Source organism: Gallinula chloropus (genome assembly GCF_964237585.1).
Source record: "Gallinula chloropus genome assembly, chromosome: 1".
NCBI lineage: Eukaryota > Metazoa > Chordata > Aves > Gruiformes > Rallidae > Gallinula > Gallinula chloropus.
In genome coordinates this window covers 197,714,399-197,728,198 of record NC_140085.1, presented here as the reverse complement: position 1 = coordinate 197,728,198, position 13,800 = coordinate 197,714,399, and the positions used below count along the sequence as shown (strand labels likewise).

The following is a 13,800-nucleotide window of genomic DNA, read 5'->3' as shown; positions in this document are numbered from 1 at the left end:
TTAGATGCTGCACACATTCTTCTGGCCTTGATCTGGGCTAGACCTGCCAGTGCTGAGCACTTCTGAAAGTTGTCAGCCCCACCTGTCTCATAGTGCTGCACTCATCAAAGACCAACTTGGCCTCCTTCATTTTCTTTTCCTGAAGGAATGTGAAACACAGGTACATTTTGGCTGAAAGCCTGGGGCCCAGGTGGATAAGATGGCTATTTTCCTTGTGATAGATTATCCTTACAGTGCTTAGCAAAAATGTCACAGATCATAATGGTGGGCCAGCAGCAAGTAATGTTTTCCTCTACCAGTGTGCTATCAGAGGCCGTAGGAACTTGCCTAGACACTAGGTTAGTGTCCAAAAGCTTTTTTGCATATCCATTTATCTGGATAAAGCCATAAACTGGCTTCCAAGCAGCCAATCCCACAACCTGCCTTTGTACCCAATCTTCCCCTTGGGCCCTGTACAATATATAGGGGAATTGTTCTGTGATTTGGGGGGAGAATTGCAGCTTTACCCTTCTTTCCTTCTCAGTATTTAACCATCCACAAAGCACTGACTGAGTGGGTGATCTGCCTGTTGTCTTTGTTCTGGCTTAGAAGCAGAAATTAGCAGGTAGTAACATGCAAACTGCTTTAAGATGTGGAGCACTCCTGTTGTGTCAAGGACACAACAGATCAAAAGCCTGTCGTTGTAGTAATTTGTTTCCTGATCAATTGTGTTCCTGTTGTACATCATTTAATTCCTGGTCCTGCTTAGCCATTGAATGCTATGCCCTGTTTCTAAGAAAATGACTTACATTAAGGAAAGCTAGTGGCTCTCCTGCAGAAGGGTCTGTAAATAATGGCTGTTATTATGGGCAGTGGTAACACAGAAATGCACAAGAAGCTTTATCTACATGTGGGCTTGGTTGTAATGGGGGATAGCACCTTCCTTGCATAATATATACTGTTGGAGGTAGACACAGGCATATGTACCTGATGTGCTATTTTAAATCTATGTTTGACATCACAGGATTACAAGGTTGGAAAAGACCTTTAAGATCGTGAAGTCCAACCGTTCCTGTCCTGTGCTAAACCATATCCCTAAGTACCTCATCTACCCTTTTTTTTAAACACATCCAGGATCGGTGACTCAACCCCCTCCCTGGGCAGCCTGTTCCAGGCCCCAACAACTCTTTCAGAATTTTTTTTTTTCTAATGTCTAATCTGACCCTGCCCTGGTGCAGCTTCGTGCCATTTCCCCTTATCCTATATCCTGTCACCTGGCTGAAGAGACCATTGCCCACTGCTCTACACCCTCCCTTCAGGGTAGTTGCAGGTGGTGATAAGGTCTCCCCTCAGCCTCCTCTTCTCCAGGCTAAACACCCCCATCTCCCTCAGCCACTCCTCAGAGGATTTGCCCTCCAGCCCCTTAACCTGGGGCTGCAAAGTCTCCCAGTCCAGCCTCTTTGTCTAGCTGCAATGTTTCATCCCTGAGAGCAGCCTTTTGTTAGTGAGGTACAGGAATTCAATACAAAATGCCTTGCATTTTTCTCTTCTTTTATCCCTTTTTTACATTGAGAGGTGCTTGTTTTCCTTGCTACTGCTCATAGTTATCCTGTCACATCTGATCAGATTGTGGCCCTTCCTGTGGGCTTGTCTTAGTATAGACAGTCAGAAAAAAAGCAATGGAGGAAATCCTGCTTGGTGGGTCAATGGTTCACAAATCAAAAAGCTGAAATCAGGATTTAAAAGACAGTGTACTCTCCAGTCTTACAGCACTTTTTTTTTCTCTGGGGGTTGTTTACACAGAAGGTGAGTTCTCAGACCTTATAAGCTGCTTGAGAATGTCTCCATCCTTGCTCCTCAGACTTACAGTGGAGGTTAGGGATACAGTTAAGCAAGACACTGGTTGGAGCCCTATTGTTGCAATATTCTTGATGGATATGCCAGCAACCCTAGAGTCTGAAATAATGCACAATGGGTATGGTGAGATGTATCATGAAACTATTCTACTAGGGTTGGCTCTGGGAGTAACATTTGAAGTTTCCATCTGAAAGTTATTTTAGGAGGAAAAAGAGGAAACAAGCTGTGCACTGGCTGTTTCTGTAATCAACAACAGTAAACAGCACTGGCCAGCTAAGAAGACACTTCCTAGATATTTGTTTTTTTGTTTGCATTCATTAATCATCAAGATATTTTCACTTTTGTTTTCTGTCCCAGTTCATTCCAGTCCTTCCTTTGTGCTATATTTGTGTTTTATTTGCATTAAAAATCTGACACGAGTCCTGTTTTTCTAAATGCAATGCTGGAATCTGCACTTTCCTCACCAGCGTTTTCTGAGGACTGCAATATATCACAGTTCCCTAACACAATGGAGCACTGATTTGATTTAGTCTTTGTGATTTTGCTGGGGTATTAATTATAATCAACCAAAGCCTTTCACATATAAAGGCAGAATTAGGTCCTGACATTATTGCATTTGTCAATATTTTTCTCTTATGGGTCGCTTTGTAAACCTAATAAAGAATTGACATAATACACTTGAACTCAGAATGTCCGATTTGCTTCGAAATAAAAGTTTGATGATGATGCATGAATCCATATTTGCAGCCCAAATCATCTCTATAGCTGACAACTTCCTAATGCAGAAACAGTATCTGTGAAGAGTGTTAGCTCTGTGCTGGAGATTTAATATTCTCAGGATCATCCTAATGGGTTGCATTGGCCATTTCAGTGTCTGATGTGTCATAGGATGAAGAACAACTTAGCCGTTGGCTTCTAATGGAAAATCACATTTCTACTAATGAATATAAAGCATGTTAATTAATGTTTCCTTTTTAAATGACGATTTTTAATTACCCAAGCATTTTATTTTCAAGTGACGGCTGGAAATGCTACAAGCTCAGAAGACTCTACTTCATTTGGGTGTGCAGGGACATTGAATCTTTCCGCTGGTTCGCAGATCTGCTCTGTATGTTGCATAACAAGGTAACGGGTGTTTCTTGGAGGGATGCTGACAACTTAATAAACACAGGGTATATCCACACCACATCATAACTGGCATACAACAGAGAAAGGCAGCCTTACTCAAAGCAAGCAACCTTCAGCAGTACCTCTGCTTCAGCTACCTGACCCAGACTCCTTTTTGTTCTTGCAGCTGCACAAACCACTCTCAGTGGTATTTTATTGCACAGTGTTGCCATCCACAAGTAGTCTGTACACTTGTCTGTGAAATTCATGAAATGGAAGAAGAACGTGCAGTTTGGGGAACCTGAATCGCCATTAGCCATTTGGCTAGTAGACAGCTTGAGAAGGGAGAGGAACTTACAATTTCAGGTGGATTTTAAGAGCAGTTTAGCTTCCTAAAATAGCATTTTGTATGCAGCACGATGCACAACATTCTGGAGTACACAGAGGTGTGCTATGCAAGTGTTTCTTCTTCTTTAAAAAGATTACTTCACTGAAGCTGAAACCCACGTCCTTCAGGACAGTAGGCAGAAGTGACTTTACACTTACATTAAGAGAAGGGATATTATTTCACTAGCTGTTTTTATCATCTTCCCAGCTTTGGCAGGAGAATCGACCAGACTATATAAATATCCAGCTGTACCTCAGTCAAACAGATGGAATACAGGTATGTGGCTAAATGCTGTTTATAAACCTAACTAGACCTTGGGGTAGTAGACAATGCAAACTGTCAGTCAGAGGCAAAAGGGAATTACTGCAGATGATAAAAGCAGGAAATGAGGTCATAAACTCAAATGACTGATTCATTACTAGGGCAAGAGAGCAAGTCCATCCCCACAGCATTAAGAGAATCTAGACAAGTAGCCTTAACTTGATTAGATGTGGGCACAAATCCATATCTTCCTTTTCTAGGAAGGAGGTTCTTCCAGGGCAGGCCCCAGACCAGACAGTTGGCTGTATTTGATGGGAAATATGCTTCATTTCTGGGCTAAGAATCAGAATATAATAAGTCTAGGACCTTGCAAGCTCAAATCCTCTTTTCAGATTAATATTTTGAGAGAAAATAGCTATTTTTAAAAGGTTTTTTTTTAATTTTTTCCTCAAATATAGGCAGAAGTTAGAGATTTCCTGATGTGTGAGACTGGAAATTACACTGAATTGTCATGTATTACCAACCCCGAAGCTGGACTAATTCCCCAGTTCTTGGCATCTCCCATACCTATTTACACTGACTGTCTTCATTTTGCATTAGTTAGCACACGACCCTTGGCCTCATTCTTTACCCCACAGCATCTGGAAGCTTTCCGTGGACTGCAGTGGGTCCAGAACCAAGCCTAACATGAAATGCAGCGAGAAACCATGCCCAAAGGATTTTGATCTGCCTGGTATCAGGTGGACGTAGCGTAACGTTCACAGCTCTGATAAGAACACTACCCAGTAGTCTAAATGATGTGGTATCTACAGTAGATATGAATAATGCTCCACAGATTTAATGCCTGGATGACATATGTCAATTGCAATAGGCTGCTTGAATATACCTAATTGATGAACTTGGTATGTAACTGCTAGGTTAAAATTAAAACCCAAAGAGAACTTTGTCGCAGTGACACAGCAAGACAGTAATAACAGACAATTTGAAGCAAGTTTTCTAATTCTGTGTATCAAGCAGCTATTGAATTTAATGAAGTCAACTTTAAGTCTTTGTCTAAGTTCGCTTTTGTTTTGTGGCTGTTGAACAAAGCTGGCATGAACCATACCTCATGATTTCTCAGGGGAGACTTAAACTCAACTCTCCATTGCCACACAGCTTATGTGTTCACTGATGTTAGTCCAAAGTGCTGACTACTGCCAAAATTGGGGAACTTCATGCTCCTTTCACTCAAAAGTAACGTGCCTCTGTGACAACAGGGACCCAAGCTCATCCTTTAACAAATGCCTCCTCTTGAATGCAAAAGGCCAGTGGAGGATGAGGCTCAGTGTTTGCTCTGCTACAAGCAACGTTTCAGGTCATTCAGCAGTGAATGTGGGAACCTAGATGAGATGAAACTTCTCTCTGCCTTCCTGTCTGATCAGGACAGAGAACCAGAGAAAGGGAATGTCTTGCAATTGAAAGGTATTTGACCTTATCGAAATTCTGGTGAGTTAGCACTGCTGGAATGGGTTGGGATCCATCCAGGGAGCAGTTTTGGCTGCTTTCTGCTGTTACAGCAGCTCAGAACAGCTGGCAAGCTACTCTCAGGGAGAAATGTAAAATTTGCCTTGTTACTTTTTCAGGCCTAGTCATCTTAATAGCTACTTGTACAAAGTGAAAAAAAAGGCTTCAGACAGAAATATGATTTTTGGATAAACAGTGTTTCTTCCAACTTAGCATTAAAAGCCAATGAGGGAATGAATAATAGGAGTGTGGTTATTGTTTTATGGCTTAAATAAATTGGTTTAAAAGTAATGGGGAGATTAATGAGCAGCTGCATGAGGAACAATGTATAACAAACACCAAGGAGAGCCATTGGTGGAGGTATCGGGGCATGAAATGGCTGCAGTTTTAATCACAACTGCCTGATACCTGTGCTCAGTTTTACACCTCAGCGATACAGTAAGTCAGCCAGTGTCAGAAATGGGAGCCCTGGGTGATGTGAGGCAATTTGCAAATCAGGCAGAATGGATTTTTTTTTTTGTTTCTTGCAGAAAATAATTGGTGAAAAATATCAGGCTTTAAACTCCAGGCTTTTGATTGGACGACCCCGGTGGAAACTCCTCTTTGATGAAATCGCAAAGTGTAACAGGCGGTGAGTACCAGTCTGCTGAAAGGATGCCACAGTTGGAAGGGTGGAGATGTTACCTGTGCCCAGCTCTGTTTGTATGGAAATATTTCTGCATTTTATCTCAGAGTGTAATGTTTAGGCTGCTGATGTGGAGATTAGCTGATGTTGTGCTGTGAGGGATAGCCTGTACAAACTGAAACTTCTTTTCTTTTTTTTCTTTTTTTAACACTCAGAACAGATCATCTTTTCATGCAGCTGGGATGTTCAGTGGCCCAGAAAATAAAAGTAATAGATTTCTATCTCACTGCACAGAGATTGCATATGTTTTTGTTCGTGGCAATATCTCACTTGCAATATATCCTGGGTTTATATATAACATTACATTTTTTAAGATTGTTGACTTCTGCTATAATTTTCATGATTTATAGTGCTGCTTTATAAACAGAATGCACAAGGAAGAATCTGACTGCCCTGCATTGTTTTTATTCAGAGGATATATTGTCTTTGGAGACTCCTGGCACTTTTTTATTCTTTGTTAAGACCTGGCAGTGCCTTCTTACTATGTTAGCAAGTGTTACGTTCAAAAAGAAGACAGTTGTAAACCAGAGAAGACATGCAATTAGACTGGAATGTCTTTGTCCTGATCAGACTTTATTGGTTGAGTCTTTTGCCCCCTCACTGGCAGTTTAATGCCTCAGAAGTGGATGTGGTAGAAAGGATTATGTGAATCTTCCCTGATCCACTTCAGGCAAAGTCAACAGCATGACCACCCTCGGTAGCTGTTGGTAGTAATCTGTGTGCGCCAGGTTCAGAGGTGCTCTCACGGTCACCCCCAGAACATTCTCTCAAGAACTTTGTGTCCTCTATTGCACTGAACATCTGCCCATGGCTTATTGACTCTTCTGAGGTTGGATATGACTAGGGGACACTGAGCCCTGTCTGTTAAGAAACTCTCAGTGACAGTATGTTTCTCTATTGTCAGTCATCACGTAAAGGGTAAGAGCTTGATGTGTGGCTGAGGGAGGCCCTTGTTGTGAGGTTCAGAAAGGACCCCTTTGTTTTCTAAACATCTCAGGGAGGAGCCTAGGTACAGCTATGTCCAGTCGTAGTCCAAGACTTGATTTATGTCTAAAGGCGTTTATATAAACCCACATATCAGAAGCATTGTTGCTTGTCAGAGCCCCTGAAGGACTTTCACTGAAACAGTTTCATAGAGTTGAGACTAATGGGAAGTTTATTAAATGACAGATACAAAAAAGGATCGCCATTGATAAATGCACTTACTGCAGTAGTGCTAATACATCACTGTGATTATAACTGAAATGCTAGCAAAATACTTTCCCAGGTATTCTCACCAAAAGGATGAAATCATAAGTGCTTACTTAGAAGGGAAGACATCCCTGTCTTGGATGGAGGAGAAGGAGCACAGCCCATTGATTGCCTCTTCAGGGTCTTCAATTTCTTCTTCCCCCCCTTCTTGGGGTAACTGCCTCAACACCCTTTATGCCCTAATCTTAGCCGTTCGCTCCCAGGGGTGACATATATCATGATTTGGGTGGAGAGTTGAGTACTGTAAGTATATGTTAGCATGTACTGCTTCTAGCTTATTAGCATATTTAGGGGTGTCAACTTTAATACTAATACTGCAGTTAATGAAGCAAATGATCTCACTCTGGGCACCATAGCCTTCAAGATTCTGTGTAGAAACTGTCTGTTTATTCTGCAGTTTCTAGCCAAAAAAGAGTTGTCCTGCTGCTGTAAGACTCCTGCCTTCAGCTGCTTCTCCTGCAAACATTGTGGATCTCCATCTACAATATTTGCGTAGGCGATAAGCAAGCACCTGTGGTTTGAACCCCTTAGGTGCAATTCCCACAGCAGCATAAGCTGCTGACAGTATGTATCTTGGGTTCAAGACCTAGAGGTTCTTGTAGACAGGGCCCCTTGCCAGGATTCCCCAAAGGCTGCTGCAGAAGGACATCCCTAGTAGGATTCTCACATTGGTCAAATGTGTATCACATTTGTGTCTTTGTTGCAAAGTATAATGGGAAAGAAAGGGAAATAGAAAGGTCAAAGGAGCAAGTTGACTCTGGCTCAGACTCCTCTGCATAGAGGACCACTGACCTTTTATGCTCCGTTCTAATGTCTTTTTTATTTAACTGTGTGAATCCAGTTCTAAAATATTAAATTGATGAGGTTTCTGCCGCTTTCTTGCTAGGGAGTAAGTGCACATAATATAGATGAAGCTATTAGTGGTAGTCATACTTGCTTTTTCTTTTGTGCTTTCCATCACATTACTCCATATTAGACTTCAAGTGCCATTTCCTCTACATTTAAATTGTGCCACCATTTCTAAACAAAGTATCTTTTAGTACCTAAATAAGGTTCTGACTCTCTTGAATATCCTGCAGTTGCTAAGATGCAGGCTTCCTCACCCTTTGTCACCCCTTTATCAGGATTTATAGATAAAGGTCTATATCTATAAACATAGTTACATATTAAATGATAGACAGTAGTGCATCCTGTAACTCAGTAATCCCACAGAAATGTCACTGTTACAGAATCATAGAATGTTTAATGTTGGAAGGAACCTTTAAAGGTCATCTGGTCCAACTCTGCTGCATTAAACAGGGACATCTTCACTAGATCAGGTCAAGCCTGCCCTTGAATATCTCCAGGGGTGGGGCCTCCACCACCACTCTGGGCAACCTGTTCCAGTGATCTATCACCCTCACAGTGAAGAATTTTTTTCCTAATACCCAACCTAAATCTCTTCTTTTCTAGTTTAAAACCATTACCCTTTGTCCTGTGGTATGTGGATGCTCTCCTTGTTTTCCTGGATGAGACAGGAACTTCCATTTTTCTCTACAGTCCAATTTCCTGGTCTCCCACTAACTTTATTTCAGTTCTTATTTCTCAGTAACTTTCCACCTAAACAACAATGCTGCAATATGGAGACGAAAAAAAAACCCACAAACAACCAAAACAACCCAAAACAAAATACCCAAAAAGCTCATAGCAAAGTAGGGCAACAGAGTTGTTTCCAACATCTGGTGCCAGTGTTCAAGGCTTTCTCATGTATTTGCAATCATCCCCCTGGGTTTGTTTATGGGCAGCCAAGATATTTTCTACTTTTTGTCTTGTGATTTTAGTAAAAACTGCACATAAATAAACATGCAGCTGGCAAACCTCTCATCGGTTTAGACATCTGATTGGTTTGTGGTTTGTGAATTGTTGCTGTTTGGGTCCCAAATAAGCAAAGTGCATTTGTAAGTGTTTGAGCTTTGCCAGACCTTCAGAGTGTGACATGGGACAACCCAGCATCAGGTTCCTGATTCTTTCTTCTGGACTAATAGGAGCAGACGCATGCCATCTACTGTTGGTATTTTATATGACACCCGCAGTCCCAAGGATGTAATTTATATAATAAATTGCTGGTCTTGTTTTTCATGCTTTGTCTTTGGGAACGGAGCAGCAACCTTGTTTCTGTTCAGTTGTCTCCTGGATGAAAAGCTTACACCATGCCTTGGCTGCCACGGTCTCTCAATTCTGCTCAGGTCAAATGGACACGTGCTTTTTGACAGATGGAGACTGACCTAGATAAAGACGTGAATATCTGTAGGAGAGAAAGGCATGGAACACTGTGATACGTTTCTCATGAACTGTAGAGGAGAAACCTCTCTCTAGGAATGATTGTGGGATTTAAAACTGGAACAATTGGAGTCCTGACTCTGTTCTCTCTAGGTAGCACAATGTTTCATCTCTCCCTCATCTCCTGCTGTTCATAAAATGGCTGTAAGACCTCCTCATCCCATAGGAACACTGAGGACTTACTTGCATAGTGCTCTGAATTAGTAAAATCCGATATTAATGTTTATGATTATTACAAAGAATGGCCTGTGACACAGTTACCCTAATAGTGAACGTGTCAGTAGTACTGATCGGATTTTCAGACGTTACACCTTGGCAATACTTAGCTGCCTGTTCTTGGCTTCACAAGATGAAAGGTGAGCCATTGACCTAAATGAGAGAGATGCAATGAAAGCCCATCAGCTCGGCATAGTAGTGTGCTGCTCTGTGTAGTGGCTGCTTTCAGCTGCCTGCCTGCTCACGTCACAGCAACCAGGGATGAGCCAAGCTGGGAGGAAGGTATCTGCAAGCTGGGAAGTGGGGAGCATAGGTGAGGGAAGACATGGGCTGTGAACTGTGGGATGTAAGTGGAAGGATGTTGCTGGGATGAGGATACATTGGCAGTATATGCTTCTTAGACATGTCTGTGCTTTGGGGGCTAGTTATATATGTGGAATGAAAAGGAGAGAGACAAATGAACACGTTGGGTTTTATTTATCAGTTGTCTGTACTAATTAGACTAATAAAAAACCCAACAACGTTAATTCTGTCAATTAAATACATGGTAGAAGACTGATTCTTGCTGGCAGTTCATGTAGTATTTTTCTCCACTGCACAGTGTTCAGGTTCTGCAAAAGCCAAGGAATCTTACTTGAGAGCATCGAGTGATAGCGTTCTCATTATTTCTGCAAATTCAGCCTCCAACGCAGCACCCCTTACCATTAAAAGGAGTTCTGCCACGACAGGAAAGTTTAATAGATACACACAAGGGTGAGAAAAGCACAAGTTACTGTTGTGGTTTAACCCTGGCCAATAACTAACCCTCACTCAACCACTCACTCACTGCCTGACCCAACGGGATGAGGGAGAGAATCAGAAGAGTAAAAGCAAGAAAACTCATGGGTTGAGATAAAGAAAGTTTAATAAATAAAGCAAAAGCCACACACCAGCAAAACAAACCAAGGAATTAATTCCTCACTCCCCATGGGCAGGGAGGTTGTCAGCCAGCTCCAGGAAAGCAGGGCTCCATCACACCCAACAGTGGCTTGGGAAGACAAATGCCATTACTCCAAAAGCCACCTCCTGCTTCCTCCTTCTTCCCCCAGCTCTGTATGCTGAACATGATGTCATAGAGTATGGGATATCCCTTTAGTCAGTTAGGGTCAGCTGTCCCGGCTGTGTCCCCTCCCACCCTCCTGCGCACCCCCCAGCCCACTCACCGAAAAGACCTCGGCTCTGTGCAAGCACTCCTCAGCAGTAACTAAAACATCCCTGTGTTATCAACAGTTTCCAGCACAAACCCAAGCCACAACCCTACAGCCCTACTGTGAAGAAAATTAACTCTATCTCAGCCAAACCCAGCACACTTAGGAATATGTACTATGGATTGATATCAGAGGTGATGTAATTGAAGGCAATTAATGTCAGTGTTGTGAGATGACTGTGCAAGGACACTGTTGCAGATACCAGCATAACTTTGTGATCCTTTCTGATATTTGGGTCCTCAGTTGGGTGATGCCAGTGCTGCTGTGCACAGGTACAGCATGTACCTGCTGTGCTACCTGAGCTGCTGCCTGACATTTGGCACATGCACTTGACAGTATGTGTCAGGGATTTCTTCTATGTGTTAATTCCCTCCTCTCACCAAACTCATACCTGGGCAGCTTTGAACCACGCATTTGATTATCCTGCATGTGCTGAGATATTTTATATTAAATCACCACTGCATAAAATCCTGAAGCAGTCCCGGAGGCAGGGACCAGAACTCAAGTCTCCATCCTCTTGGTGAATGCTGTAGATCACAACAGCTAGAGCTCTGTCCCACCTTGTGTGTTCACTCTCTCTCCATCCCACTAAATCTTTAAGATCTCTCTCTGTAGTGGCATAATTTCATCAGGAAGGTGAGGAAGTTTGATTGTCATGATACAGAAGAGAAAGCAACACATCCTTTTTCCTTGCTCCTTCCTTTCCCTTTTTCTCATCTTTCCTAAAAAAGGGGGATGATGAATATCATGAGCACCTCAGTCCCACTATTGAGGATGTGTCCTGTTCTGATGCTGGCTACTGTTCTGAGCCCTCAGGTGCTGTGTGACAGTGAGTCTGACTTTAAACCTGTGTTTATAGTGACCAGAGATCAGAACACTTTTTGGTGGAGGGACGTGAAAGTCAGGTCAGGTTAACTAATGAACCCAGGCTGATAGCTGTGGGTGACGAACAAGGATTGTATTCGGTGTTTGGCTTTTTGTAAGGCTTTCTGATACGGCTGCTGAAGGAAAGATTGCATGCTAATGTGAAACTAAAGCAGTAAAGTTATTCTGCTGCTGCCAGAAATAATCATGGGTTAGTAGTGCTCTGTTTTCATTAGTGTAGCGAATCACTGTTAGTGACTAGATCTCCTGCCGGTGTAAATCACGAGTTACACTAATGAAGTCGTTACAGTGAGGTGCATTTTTAACAAGAAAAAAGTGATTAATCATGGAAAAAATTGGAGTGGGAAGTAGTAATTTTTCATCACTTGGTGTGTTGAGACTAAGATGAGGTACTGTTTTCTAGGGGTTGTCGTAGTCAAATAAAAAAGTGGTAGGACTTGCAGGGGAAACTTATGAGAGATTTTCTGGCTTTAGTAAGACTAACCAGGTGGTCTAGGGAGCTGTTCTCACCATAAAATCTGTACATAGTTGGTGTATGCATAACACAGTGAGGCCAAAGTCCAGTTCTGTCTGTCGTAAGAAGTTATTATCATTAATGTCATAACTTTTTTCCTTTTTTTCTTAACAGGAAGACCATTGGAGTTTTCTGTTGTGGACCAAACAAAATCTCTAAGATACTTCATAAACTGAGCAACAGCAGCAACTCTTATGGGACAAGGTTTGAGTATAATAAAGAATCCTTCAGCTGAAAGTCTATTGGACTAGCAAGACTCTCTAGAAGATAAAAGTGCAATTTATTTTGCTTGTAAAACTCAAAAGTTCATCTGTGGTTTAAACAGACAGAAATGTACCAAAGAATAGCACAGATTTTCTTATTTATGATTATTTAAGACTTTGGAAATTGATGGATGCAGCTGTATACCAACAAATAATAAGTGCTTATGCTCAAAGCCAAATGCACTCACACAGTATTTGTGTCAGTGATGATTCTTTGGAGCTGTTTCTGTTAATTAAAAAGCACAGAAGCTGGGGAGACACAGTTGCTTTAAAAGCTGATGAAAGAAGAATCTTTGGAATGTTTGAACTTCTTCCACTTCAGTCCTCTGAAGCTCGATCAGTAAACCAAACCCCAGACTAATCCAAATGATAAAATATTGTGTATCACAAGGACCTGTTGCTTTTGTTGGTATACAGATCTCATGACTTTGGGATGGAAACACTCTGTATTAAAAATTTATACATTGCAGAATTGGGATTCTGCATTTAAAATACAGAGTCCTACTCGTGCTAGTCTATTTCTGTAATGGATGTGCATATTCCCACTCTGCATGGAGGAGAGGGCAGAGTATGGGGAAAGATGTAAGTTCACCTCTGCATAACTATGTAGTACCTGTGGGCAGGCTCCGCCGTCATGTAAATCCCAGCCTTTTGGCAAGCAAACAGCTCTACGTGGAGAACTCTTTTATCTTGCATCGATTCAGCATTCAGTAAGTTTGCAAAGTAAGTGTGATTTATGCAGCCAGAAAGATGGAGCAAGAAAAGTGATTAACAGGAGAAGGCAGGATATGATGTTTTATTACACCACACACTCAATGTGGAAGTTGCACTCATTCTGCACTCACATGCCTTGAATGGCAAATACTGCAGTCATTCACATGATCTTTCTGATTATTTTACAATGCAGCAGGTTGAAATCCAATCTTAGAGGTTCCCCAGTATGTTTGGTTGACTGTGATCCTTTTGAGTACCTTCCCTGGACTCACACTTCATTGCACTGATGTCACCAAAAGCAGGATCAGGACAGATCTACAGCAGAGTAAGAATACAGCCCTCATTACTGTGCCACTGTGCATCATGTGTGGAGACTGAAACCTTGCAGGAGCTGCAGTATGGTTCCTCTATGTCCCAAAGGGGAGGACCTGAAACATCCAAATTTAAGCTCTCCTTTCCTTCCTCCCCACAGCCATTTTCCAGTCTGCTCATAGTTGCCATGGCAGGGCTAGAGGTTGAAACAGGCACTTTAGAAACTTCTTCATTCTGAGGAGAAACTTTTTTTTCTCTCCATCCAATAGCCAATCCAACTTTATTTCTTCTTTACCCCC

General features: G+C 42.0%; 1 protein-coding gene across 1 annotated transcript in view; it reads left to right on the top strand.

Annotated features, from left to right (window-relative positions):
• NOX4 (NADPH oxidase 4) overlaps positions 1-12,447 on the top strand; it is a gene marked incomplete at both ends in the record, with an annotated part of 120,042 nt that extends 107,595 nt beyond the window's left edge. The window contains 4 exons of the mRNA XM_084279332.1: positions 2,853-2,961; positions 3,539-3,607; positions 5,626-5,726; positions 12,327-12,447. Coding sequence (XP_084135458.1) covers positions 2,853-2,961; positions 3,539-3,607; positions 5,626-5,726; positions 12,327-12,447 — 400 coding nt within the window. The remainder of the gene's footprint in view (positions 1-2,852; positions 2,962-3,538; positions 3,608-5,625; positions 5,727-12,326) is intronic.
• Positions 12,448-13,800: the final 1,353 nt, after the last annotated feature.